Source organism: Oncorhynchus gorbuscha, linkage group LG11 (genome assembly GCF_021184085.1).
Source record: "Oncorhynchus gorbuscha isolate QuinsamMale2020 ecotype Even-year linkage group LG11, OgorEven_v1.0, whole genome shotgun sequence".
Lineage (NCBI taxonomy): Eukaryota > Metazoa > Chordata > Actinopteri > Salmoniformes > Salmonidae > Oncorhynchus > Oncorhynchus gorbuscha.
The window spans coordinates 37,857,564-37,869,600 of record NC_060183.1 but is presented as its reverse complement, the minus strand read 5'-3'; the positions used below and the strand labels follow the sequence as shown (position 1 = coordinate 37,869,600).

Here is a 12,037-nt window from a genome sequence, read left to right as displayed (position 1 = left end):
GGTGTTCAGGCAGTCATGGGACTAACCCCTCTCATCCAGGAACAACAACTGGAATATCCCCTGCAGGGTTTTTTCATTTCCATGCGAGGCTTTGGTTTAGAGTCTAACTCTGCATGGGTTGTTGTTATACACGTTCTCAATGAGAGACTTGTTCCAGAAGACTAATCAACAGGAGTGATTGTCTATGGTGTAATCAATAGGATACCAGAAAGACCAATAGGAGTGATTGTCTATCATGTAATCAATAGGAGTGATTAGTTCATAACAAATTACATCTGTAAACCGCTTTTCATTATAATCAACAACAAAAAAATGGACACAACTAGACAAAGAACACAGCTGATGCTACAAGAGACAAAGACACTCAGGGAGCACAACTATCAACAGGAAGCGTTCCTGAAAAGAAAGGTCTTTAGGTCTAGTTGCAGGCGAAGACATTCAAATACCGGTACACCTGAACACTTCAGATCTGAAAGGGGATTGTGTGTTTGACAACTACAGATTATAAACCACAGTAAACACAAATCTGAAAACTGTAAATGTGGAGAGAGTTTAGTTCAGTTTGATCTTTTATTTGATGTTCTGACTTTTTTAAATGTTCTCTACCTCAATAAACGTGTGTATAACTCAACGACAACTTACCCGTGATGTCAGTTAAGACTTACCGGGGCAGTACTGGCGAACATCAGAACAGGTTTAAACTTGTTCTCCGTCTCAAACTGCACACCAGCCAATTGATCAAACGCTCGACTTTAGCTGTTCTTATCAGATAACCTGGCAGACTTTATCCTCTGCTAACCTGCACAGCTACCCGTCATTATACCCCATGCGGTGACACTGATGGTTTGTTTTTAGGGATAACTAACGCAGCAGGTTAGAAGAATGAAGTTAAGAAGGGGGAGGTTAGGCTTAACTACAACGCTACAGCTGTCAACAACGGTTGTCCCCGACTCGACCACCGTAGGTCTACTCCATCTAGCCACAATGGTAGAAACGTAAACAAACCGCCTGTGGCGAGAAAAGCATCAGTAATCATAACACCTGGTTCAAATTCCGTATCAGCCAATGAAAATCGTTGACATGGATTGGGACGTGATCCAACACTTGTTCACGAACGCGTCCTTAACGGAGGTCCAACAGGCTTGTTTTGCGATCATCAAAAGCAACTAGATCATGTGTGTTTGAGTGACTGGTCAAATAGCTCTCTGTGTAAATGTTGCACGGGTTTGAATCTCAACATTAGTCGTCGTCGCCCCTCCCGTCTTGCAGACTGACACACAGGCTCCTGACACTGCTACATTAATAATCGTTATTTATTTAGGCGTGTGGGCTGGACTTACATGTACAACATTTTATTACGCATTATTATAAATCATCCACTTTTTCTATTTGGTTATTTGAATCGCGCATCGAGGACCAGCAGTGAACATAGATTTCCTGAACAAAAATGGTTTGACGCAACGGGGCTTCGAACCCACAGTTAATGTGCACTGTAATATTAGAGTCAACCGCTTTAGCAATGTGTCCCCAAACAGCAACGATGACAGCTATTTGACTAGTCCAACAGCTCTTTGGACTGTTTGTCTAACGCTAATAGCGTAGTCAAGGGTGCATCGTGCAATTGGCTCTCTACACTTGAGACACACACCAAGCAGAACAAAAGTAAACCTTGAATTTGGAGGTTGAAAATATCCTTCTGGTGGCCAAATTGACACATTTTAAGAAGTGCCGTTGGTTGGTGGATATTAAGATCTTTGATAGTATGACGCAGAATTTGTTACAGGAAGTAATCAGTGTCACATGCCATGGTTAGAATAGGGCTAAATGTGCCAGGTTATGTTATGGGAACAGCTAATGTGTAGTGTTTCATCACTTGCAACAACACTGAGTATACAAAACATTAAGAACACCTGCTCTTTCCATGACATAGACTGACCAGGTGAATCCTATGTCACTTGTTAAATCCCCTTCAATCAGTGTAGGTGAAGGGGAGGAGACAGGTTAAAGAAGGATTTTTAAGCCTTGATTGTGTATGTGGATTGTGTATGTGTGCCATTCAGAGGGTGAATGGACAAGACAAAAGATTTAAGTGCCTTTGAACGGGGTATGATAGTAGGTGCCAGACGCACCGGTTTGTGTCAAGAACTGCAATGCTGCTGGGTTTTTCACGCTCAACAGTTTCCCGTGTGTATCAAGAATGGTCCACCACCCAAAGGACATCCAGCCAACCTGGCACAACTGTGGGAAGCATTGGCGTTAACATGGGCCAGGATCCCTGTGGAACAATTTCGATACCTTTTAGAATCCATGCCCTGACGAACTGAAGTCGTACAACTGAATATTAGGAAGGAGTTCCTAAGGTTTGGTATAGTCGGTGTACCTCAACCATTTTAATTGGCTGCTGTTCATTTTGAGACTGAGAAAAAGTTCACAAGTATGGCCCCACCAGGATTGAAATCCTGTAAGTTATTCGTCTTGAAAGTTACACTGAGGCTCAATAGCTTTCCCACATTATTAAAAAAAAAAATCAAATAAAAAGGACAACATTTAAAATGACAAAAACACTGAAGATCAAACTGCCACGAAGATCAAGGAAGAAGAATCAAAGCATTTCATGTACTTCCTGCAATATTTCAGCAGTTTCCTTCTGACCGCAGTTGTTTTTTTTTTTAAAAGGCTGTCGTGTTGAACATCCCAAAAGGTGATGAGGACAAAACATCAGAAGCTCTCACCAACTGAAGCTACATACATAAATACATACAGTACCGTGTGTGTTTGTGAAAAGATTTGACCCACCAACCAGTGCTATAAAAAGCTATGCTTCAATGTTTCGGGACATTCAAATACGAGCACACCTTAAAACCATGCATTCCCTTTTGGATGTGCATTGTGCCCGTTGTCAGATCATGTGGTTATGGGTATGTTTGTATCAGCCTGGCGCCTCTATTTGAAAAACACAAAAGTGATATTGCAGAACGCACTAGCAAAATGTTTTTTTTTTTGGGGGGGGGGGGGGGTTGATTTAACATTTTTAGCAGCTTTCATATAAATAAGCTTTAAAAAACAACAACATTCATTTACCTTATCTTATCCTGTACTTTGTGATCCATCCAACTGGATACAGGGCGGTTGTAGTGACTCATCCTGATATAAGATGTCCACTTATTCAAGACCAGGTAATATGGCCTTGATGCTGGGTTGGTAAATCTTGCTAGGCACTGTAGTTTTACTTTACCACCATACGCTAATTTAACCCCAGATAAACTCATATATCAACTACAGCTTACTATGGCTTCACCTTCTCAGTTAGATATAGCATACTGCCTACTATAGGTAGTATATTATACTATATAGTATAGACAAAAGCTATACTAGAGAGGGTAAAGCAGGTGGTTATGAAACGACTGGGTCCCGTCTGTCTTTCTACAGTAGAGCTATAAACGTGTATAATGTCGGACTATCCGTTGAATTAGATGTAGCTAATTCACGTGTGGTTGGACTGTTCCGTGGTGGCAAGGCTGGTTGTTCTGCGACTGTTGACAGATGCAGCAGTGGGGCCCTGTGTGTTGGATTGTCCGAGTAGCTCCACTTAGTCCACGCTCGGTTTGTGAAACCGATGCATAATACATTTGACACATTGGTTGTGATCCAAAATACCCCCTTTTCGTGAGTTTGCCTGCACATTGTACAACAGTTGTACAAACGGATTGTGAACTAAGCCCTTTGCGCAGCAACGGAGGGGCGACTGACGTGTGCATGAGGGGGGGGGGGGGCGGGCGAGCAGGCGGTGGTGCCGTGACAGGGCCACCCGCCGCCTCTACAAGCTAACAAACTGTGAACTGTGCTTTTGGTCCCACGTTATGCTGTAGGCCAGAGAGAGAGAGGACTGTGGCTGGTCCTCTGGGTAATGTAGTCCTGTGAGGAGGTTTCAGTGTTCAGATACTCTAGTTGTCCAACAGACCCCCAGGTTAGTATGGAGCAGTACAGTACAGGGTGGCCCCTTAATGCGGGGAGGACGGGCTCGGGGTAAGGACTGGAGAGGAATCAGTGGAACGGTATCAAATACATCGAACACATGGTTTCCAGCTATTATGAGCCCCCCCCCCCCAGCAACCTCCACTAGCGTATGCCTGTTAGCAGTGGAGCAATGAGAAATGTTCCACTGAGTAGAGAAGTGTGCTTTCTGACCGGAAGTCAACAGGAAAGTAATGTGTGCTGTCACATAGGAAGTGTGTGTGTGTGTGTGTGTGTGTGTGTGTGTGTGTGTGTGTGTGTGTGTGTGTGTGTGTGTGTGTGTGTGTGTGTGTGTGTGTGTGTGTGTGTGTGTGTGTGTGTGTGTGTGTGTGTGTGTTAGAAAGGGCGGTAGGGTTGCTGGGTTGAGTGAGCGAGCGACTCTCGACTCTGACCGGGCTGTGCTAGCGAGCCTTAGACCAGAGAGACTTGAGCGTGTCCAGAAAGGCTCAGATGAGATAGACATCGGGGTAAAAGAAAAGGAAGCATCACTACGCTAGTCTGTTAATTAAGAAACACGTTTCATATTGCATTGTCCTAGTACTAGAGTAGAGTAAATTGCTTAGTGTATATAAAACTGGAAGAAGAAGAAAGCTATACTGTGGGATTATAATTACATTTCACTTTTGTAATTCTAAAATAATTTATACCAACAATAAGTATATCATATTTACACACGCGTACACCCTAAATAGTTTCAGCACATGTAATATATATATTTCTAGGAACACATACCATACACATATATGCATATATTCCATGGTATAGCCACACATACATACACACAGTGAATATACAGTTGAAATGACCTATTGCAATGCTGTGTTTGGGTAAGACTCAATTGAACATTCACGTCATCATCTCAAGTAAGCTTGAAGCCAAAAAGTTCAGGTGTAGTATTGCTATATAAGAAAGAGACTAAAAGACCAAGGTACTCAGCCTTCAGTTTTGATGCAGCTGAGAGTCAAAAAAGTCAAATCAAGTATTGCTTTTTTTAAAGGTTTGTTTCCTTTGATTTGGGTTGTGAGGAGACAGAACAGAGTGAGAGGAGTTCGGTTTGACCGCTCGCTGGCTCTGTACCGTACGGTGGGAGACGGACAGACAGCCTGCTGGGTCAAAGGTCAAGCTCCTTCGCGGGACTGTAGGTACGACAGTTTAGAAGCCACACAACCTGATGGTTCTAGAAGTCAGAGAAGAGATCTTGAGGACCCAAATGAATAATAAATGGTGCGATGGTCCGAGGCTGGTAAAAAGGATTGTCAATGAAAAGACCACCTACAGTGAGGAGAAGAGCAGAGAGAGATAATTACAGTGGGACCCTGTAGGAGGCAGCATATCTTACTCTCTCCATAGGTTGTTCTCTCTGCTCTGTCTGGCTGTACTGTACGTGGGGTTTTCATTGCGCTGCGGCGGATCAGGTTAATAAAAACATCAACAACTTAAGTTGCAATGGTTACCACTTTCCGACAAAATCAATCCAACCAAAATTTGAAAGGATAAGGAAACTATTGAAAATAAAAAAATAAAACTTTGAAGCTCATTTATTTCAGATACGACAGCAGAGATATGTGATAAGACGTATAAACTTTAAAGTTTTTTTTTTTAAGACAAACGTGGTTAGTACATAACTCTGACAAATCAAATCAAACGTTGTGATTTTGGAGAGAGTATAGTACAATGCCATCGCGAAGAGAGAGGGGGAGCCCATGGGATCGGAAAGGGAGGGAGAGGGTTTGGGATCAGGCACATTATGGGCTTCCCCTGGCTGTCACCGAGGTAGGTCTCCCCTGCTCAACCAACCATGGGACAGGACACTGGGACCTCTGGCCTATGGCTGCGCCTCATAGCGTTAACCATGGAGACGGCTGTCCTAAGTGTACCGTATCCCAGGGGGCTTTTCTCTCGATGGTGATGGTGACCACGTCCTCCCAGCCACGGGTCAGCACAGACACACAACCACCTCTGATTGACCCAGATATCTCCATATAAGATAACTTTTATGGTTGAAACAGAAAATATATTTTAGGGTAAAAATATCTAGATGAAAGAAAACAATAATATGAATTCCAACTTGGACCTCACTGTTCGGAACCGTACGTGGATAGTTGTGCAGTGAGCTCTCAGGCGAAATAGAGCAGGAAGGTCAAGGTAATCATGCCATGGCAGCATTGTGACAGAGATAGCTTGTGCTCTGTGCTGGCCCCATGGGAGAGGACTGAGTGGACTGCTGAGTCACACTGACACACTCACCAGTAAAACCAATAATAACATAAAACCAAACCACCACAGAAATGAACCAGGAAAATTAGGTAGACAATCTCCATGGGTTGGATAGGGTCCCTTGTTGCTGCTTTCGATTCTCCAGAGTGTTTCTGTGTTTCTATATTTCCATGTGTGCTGTGCTGTAGGTGTATTCGATAGGGGGGGGGGGACCAGCCAACTAAGCAGCCATATCAGATTGCTGTGCGAACTGTGGATGGAGGTCACGGGTTGGGGTCGGGAACCAAATGTGCAATGAGTGAGTGAGGGTCGTAAGGGGTCAGACTCAGGGTACAGTACATGTGCATATATATATATATATATATATATATATATATATATATATATATATATATATATATATATATATATATATATAATATATATAGGACAAGACAAGTGAAACCATCAGGACATCGCTGCAAGCATGACCAGGGTCGAGGTCAATTCCATTTCAATTCAGCGAGTTCAGGACTTAAAACTGAAATGAAATGAATATTCTCCCTGAATTGACTGGGTTGACTGAATGGAAATGGAATGAAGTGACAGCAGTGGGTTTGAGCCTTTATTTATTAGAACATCTAATATGAATATTAACTGCTATTTCTACTGTACCACTAGCTTTGCAAACTGGACTATTACTGTATAGCCTCTGGTACACCACCATCACCACCATGTTCCCCTACACTACACTCTATTTCCTAATCATAACAGCAGCATTTCCCGTTTCCTGTCAAGGCCATGCAACTTCCTGTTCACACCAGGAAATGGCTTCAAATAGCTTCTCTAGCCGCTATGTAAGCCAAACAGAGGGTGCTACAGTGCAGTAGGGTCATTAGACTATACTGTACTGTTACTGTACCTCGTTTCAGTTACAACACCAGGCAGTGCTCAGCTTGTTGTAGAAGATAAAAGGTTTTATTTGTCCACAAATAGTTTCATTATTATTCCTATACATCCTTCACACAGCTCAGGTTTACAGAGAACGTGTCGTCTATGTCAAATTGCGAGGCCTAACTCCTTCCTAAAGAAGAACAAGAACAACAAATAACAAAAAAGGCTGATATACAGTGCCTTCAGAACGTATTCAGACCCCTTGACTTTTTCCACATATTGTTTACATTACAGGCTTGTTCAAAAAATAGATTTTCTCCCCCCTCATCAATCTACACACAATACCGCAGGATGACGAAGCAAAAACATGTAAAAAAAAAAAAAAGAATTTGCAAATGTATTAAAAATAAAAGAACAGAAATACCTTACTTACATAAATATTCAGACCCTTTGCTATGAGACTCGAAATTGAGCTCAAGTGCATCCTGTTTCCATTGATCACCCTTGAGATGTTTCTACAACTTGACTGGAGTCCACATTTACATAAGACCCTTTACTCAGTACTTTGTTGAAGCATCTTTGGCAGCCATTTACAGCCTTGAGTCTTCTTGGGTATGACGCTACAAGCTTGGCACTAGAGGTCGACCGATTAAATCGGAATGGCCGATTAATTAGGGCCGATTTGAAGTTTTCATACCAACGGAAATCGGTATTTTTGGGCGCCGATTTGCCGTTTTTTTTTATTTTTATATACCTTTATTTAACTAGGCAAGTCAGTTAAGAACACATTCTTATTTTCAATGACGGCCTAGGAACAGTGGGTTAACTGCCTTGTTCAGGGGCAGAAAGACAGATTTTCACCTTGTCAGCTCGGGGGATCCAATCTTGCATCCTTACAGTTAACTAGTCCAACGCAATAACGACCTGCCTCTCTCTCGTTGCACTCCACAAGGAGACTGTCTGTTACGCGAATGCAGTAAGCCAAGGTAAGTTGCTAGCTAGCATTAAACTTATCTTATAAAAAACAAACAATCATAATCACTAGGGACCTACACATGGTTGATGATATTATCTAGCGTGTCCTGCGTTGCATATAATCTGACTGAGCATACAAGCATACAAGTATCTGACTGAGCGGTGGTAGGCAGAAGCAGGCGCGTAAACATTCATTCAAACAGCACTTTCATGTGTTTTGCCAGCAGCTCTTTGTTGTGTGTCAAGCATTGCGCTGTTTATGACTTCAAGCCTATCAACTCCCGAGATGAGGCTGGTGTAACCGAAGGGAAATGGCTAGCTAGTTAGCGCACGCTAATGGCGTTTCAAACGTCCCTCGCTCTGAGCCTTCTAGTAGTTGTTCACCTTGCTCTGTATGGGTAACGCTACTTCGATGGTGGCTGTTGTCTTTGTTGCTGGTTCGAGCCCAGGGAAGAGCGAGGAGAGGGACGGAAGCTATACTGTTACACTGGCAAAACGAAAGTGCCTATAAGAACATCCAATCGTCGAAGGTTAATGAAATACAAATGGTATAGAGGGAAATAGTCCTATAATTCCTATAACTACAACCTAAAACTTCTTACCTGGGAATATTGAAGACTCATGTTAAAAAGAACCACGAGCTGTCATATGTTCTCATGTTCTGAGCAAGGAACTGAAATGTTAGCTTTCTTACATAGCACATATTGCACTTTTATTTTCTTCTCCATCACTTATTTAAACCAAATTGAACATGTTTCATTATTTATTTGAGGCTAAATTGATTTTATCGATGTATTATATTAAGTTAAAGTAAGTGTTCATTCAGTATTGTTGTAATTGTCATTATTACAAAAAAAATGTTTAAATCAGAATCGGCCTTTTTGGTCCTCCAATAATCGATGTCGGCGTTGAAAAATCAATCGGTCGACCTCTACTTAGCACACCTGTATTTGGGGATTGACTCTCTTTCTTCTCTGCAGATCCTCTCAAGCTCTGTCAGGTTGGATGGGGAGTGGACACACATAGCTATTTTCAAGTCTCTCCAGAGATGTTCAATCGGGTTCAAGTCCGGGCTCTGGTTGGGCCACTCAAGGACATTCAGAGACTTGCGTTGAAGCCACTCCTGCATTATCTTGGCTGTGTGCTTAAAGTCGTTCTCCTGTTGGAAGGTGAACCTTTGCCCCAGTCTGAGGTCCTGAGTGCTCTGGAGCAGGTTTTCATCAAGCATCTCTCTCTTCTTTACTCTGTTCATCTTTCCCTCGATCCCACCTAGTCTCTTCTGCTGAAAAACATCCCCACAGCATGATGATGCCACCACAATGCTTCACCGTTGGGATGGTGCCAGGTTTTCTCCAGATGTGACGCTTGGCATTCAGGGAAAAGAGTTCAATCTTGATTTCATCAGACCAGAGAATCATCATGGTATGAGAGTCTTTAGGTGCCTTTTGGCAAACTCCAAGCGGCCTGTCACGTGCCTTTTACTGAGGGGTGGCTTCTGTCTGGCCACTCTACCATAAAGTCCTGATTTGTGGAGTCTGCATAGAGGAGCTCTGTCAGAGTGACCATTGGGTTCTTGGTCACCTCCCGGACCAAGGCCCTTCTCCTCCGAGCGGCCAGCCCTAGGAAGAGTCTTGGTGGTTCAAAACTTCTTACATTTAAGAATGATGGAGGCCACTGTTTTTTGGGGACTTTCATTGCTGAAGAAATGTTTTGGTACCTTTCTCCAGATCTGTGCCTCGACACAATCCTGTCTCGGAGCTCTATAGAGAATTCCTTCGACCTCATAGCTTGATTTTTGCTCTGACACGCAGTCATCTGTGAGACTTTATATAGACAGGCGTATGCCTTTCCAAATCATGTCCAATCAATCAATTGAATTACCACAGTTGTACTCCAACCAAGTTGTAGAAACATCTCAAGGATTATGAACGGAAACAGGATGCACCTAAGCTCAATTTCGATTCTCATAGCAAAGGGTCTGAATGTTTATGTAAATAAGGTATATTTTTGTAATAAATTTGCAAAAAAATTACTAGCCTGTGTTCGCTTTGTATTGTGTGTAGATTGACTGAAAAAAAAATATTTAATCCATTTTGGAATAAGGCTGTAACGTGAAAAAGTCAAGGGATCTGAATACTTTCCGAAAGCACTGTACTGTAATTTAGACTCAAAAGAATGATGGAACAATTCACAGTACAAATCCTTCAAGTTTTTCCTTTTTTTTAAGAACTCAAACCTGCAGGGTTTTTTTCATCAGTAAAAGTTGGAAACAGTAAAAAATAAATATTCACTTCTTTTACAAATCATGCTGAAGTCCTTTAGTTCAGTTCCCCCCCCCTCGATATGTTGAAAAAACAAAAAGACTCAGATTCCCTTCTAAAAAAAAATAAGGTGGGGTGTTTTGGTGTCCCTGTGCTAAAAGAAGGAGTAGTGGGGGATGGGGTAGGCAGGCATTTTCATGACAGGCAACAGAAGCATTCTCTTGGGGGAGAAACCTAGAGAGGAGACACGAAAAGAGCACTCCACATGAGTCCACGGCAGGGCAAAACATAAAATGCACGCCTGTGTCATGATCTACTGTGCCTAGAGTCTAGGCCACAGAACTAGAATGATTAGAATTCCAGGTTAGCCATTTGGCGTGCACCAATGAGTTCATCAGTCCAAATGCTATTGTCAGAGCAGAGGGTTTGTTCCATTCATTCTAGTTCTGTAAGCCTAGGCCTAGATGGTCCCTGTGTGCAGAGCTACAGTAGAACCCAGAGAGAGGGACGATGTTTAAAGAGTGAGTGAGTGAGTGAGTGAGTGGAAGGAAGGAAGGAAGGAAGGAAGGAAGGAAGGAAGGAAGGAAGACCAAAGTCAATGGTGGTGTACAATGCAAGGCTCTGGTTGGTTGGCTGGTTTGTTTGTCTAATTGTTTACAGGTACTGTGCAATGGAGTGGATATTCTTGTGGTCTGGGCTGAGGTTTGTGTGGTTTGAGGCTGCGATCATAGATAGACAAGATGTCATAGTTGTGTGTCCTTGAGTGTGTGTGTTGTTTCATGTGTTTCTCACGGTCTTGAACCCATACAGAAATCCCAAAGCAGCAACAGGAGCCTGAGCGCCGCACAGCAGTGAGCATCAGACAGAACGATAGATAGAGAGATAGATGACTGTAGTTGGGGAGGATTAACCAGCATGCAACATCATCTCAGAAGCACCGGAGGGGACTGGACAGGACATGTAATCTGATCTCACAACAGCCAAATACCATGATAGTGCCACATGACATGACTGGGTGGTAGGCACTAAAAGGAACACTCTTTATGTACCAGGCAGAGACCAGGCAGGGCCACTGGGGTTAGCTAAGCTACAACACTACTAGCCTGGGACCAGATCTGATTGTGTTATCTTGCCAACTCCTATTGTCACAAAGACCACAGGAGGTGGCAAGACAGCACAAAAAGATCTGGGACCAGGCTACAGCACTCAACACCAGGGGCCGTATTCAAAAAGCACCTCAGAGTAGGGGTGCTGATCTAGGATCAGCTGCCTCCTTTCCATATAGTCCTACTCAAACTGATCCTGTATCCTACTCTGAGACTCTTGGGGAATACAGGTCTCAGTGCTAGGCTCTCTGAGGTCTACATCTAGAACGTGTTGTGCCTGCCCAGACCTGTCCCCAGTACAGTCTCCACTTGCACATAAGACTCGTTCAAAGCCCCCAGAAACAGGCAACTCTCTCTGTGACGGAGGGAATGGGCTCCCAATGCCACACAACGCATAAGGACCAGTCTGTTTTAAGTTTAGGGTGTGTGTGATGAAGAGATGGAGAGAGAGAGGGAGGGAGAAGGAGAGGAAAAGAGCGAGAGCAATAGAGAGAGGCAGAGAGTGTGTACATATTTGCAAACAAGATCGTATGTTTTTGAGTGCATATTTATGCTTGAATTTGTGAGTGTATAAATGTGTAAGACAAAGTG

At 43.1% G+C, this 12,037-nt stretch overlaps 1 protein-coding gene across 6 annotated transcripts in view; it reads right to left on the bottom strand.

Annotated features, from left to right (window-relative positions):
* Positions 1 to 2,131: 2,131 nt before the first annotated feature.
* Positions 2,132 to 12,037, bottom strand: part of LOC124048585 (spermatid perinuclear RNA binding protein) — a 137,899-nt gene continuing 127,993 nt past the window's right edge. For 4 of the 6 annotated variants that reach the window (XM_046369523.1, XM_046369522.1, XM_046369521.1 and 1 more), the window contains one exon: positions 2,132 to 5,286. In XM_046369523.1, coding sequence (XP_046225479.1) covers positions 5,192 to 5,286 — 95 coding nt within the window. In that variant the 3' untranslated portion in view covers positions 2,132 to 5,191. Of the gene's footprint in view, positions 5,287 to 10,107; positions 10,575 to 12,037 lie in introns of those variants that run through there. The other 2 variants (XM_046369520.1, XM_046369519.1) reach the window with 1 other exon arrangement.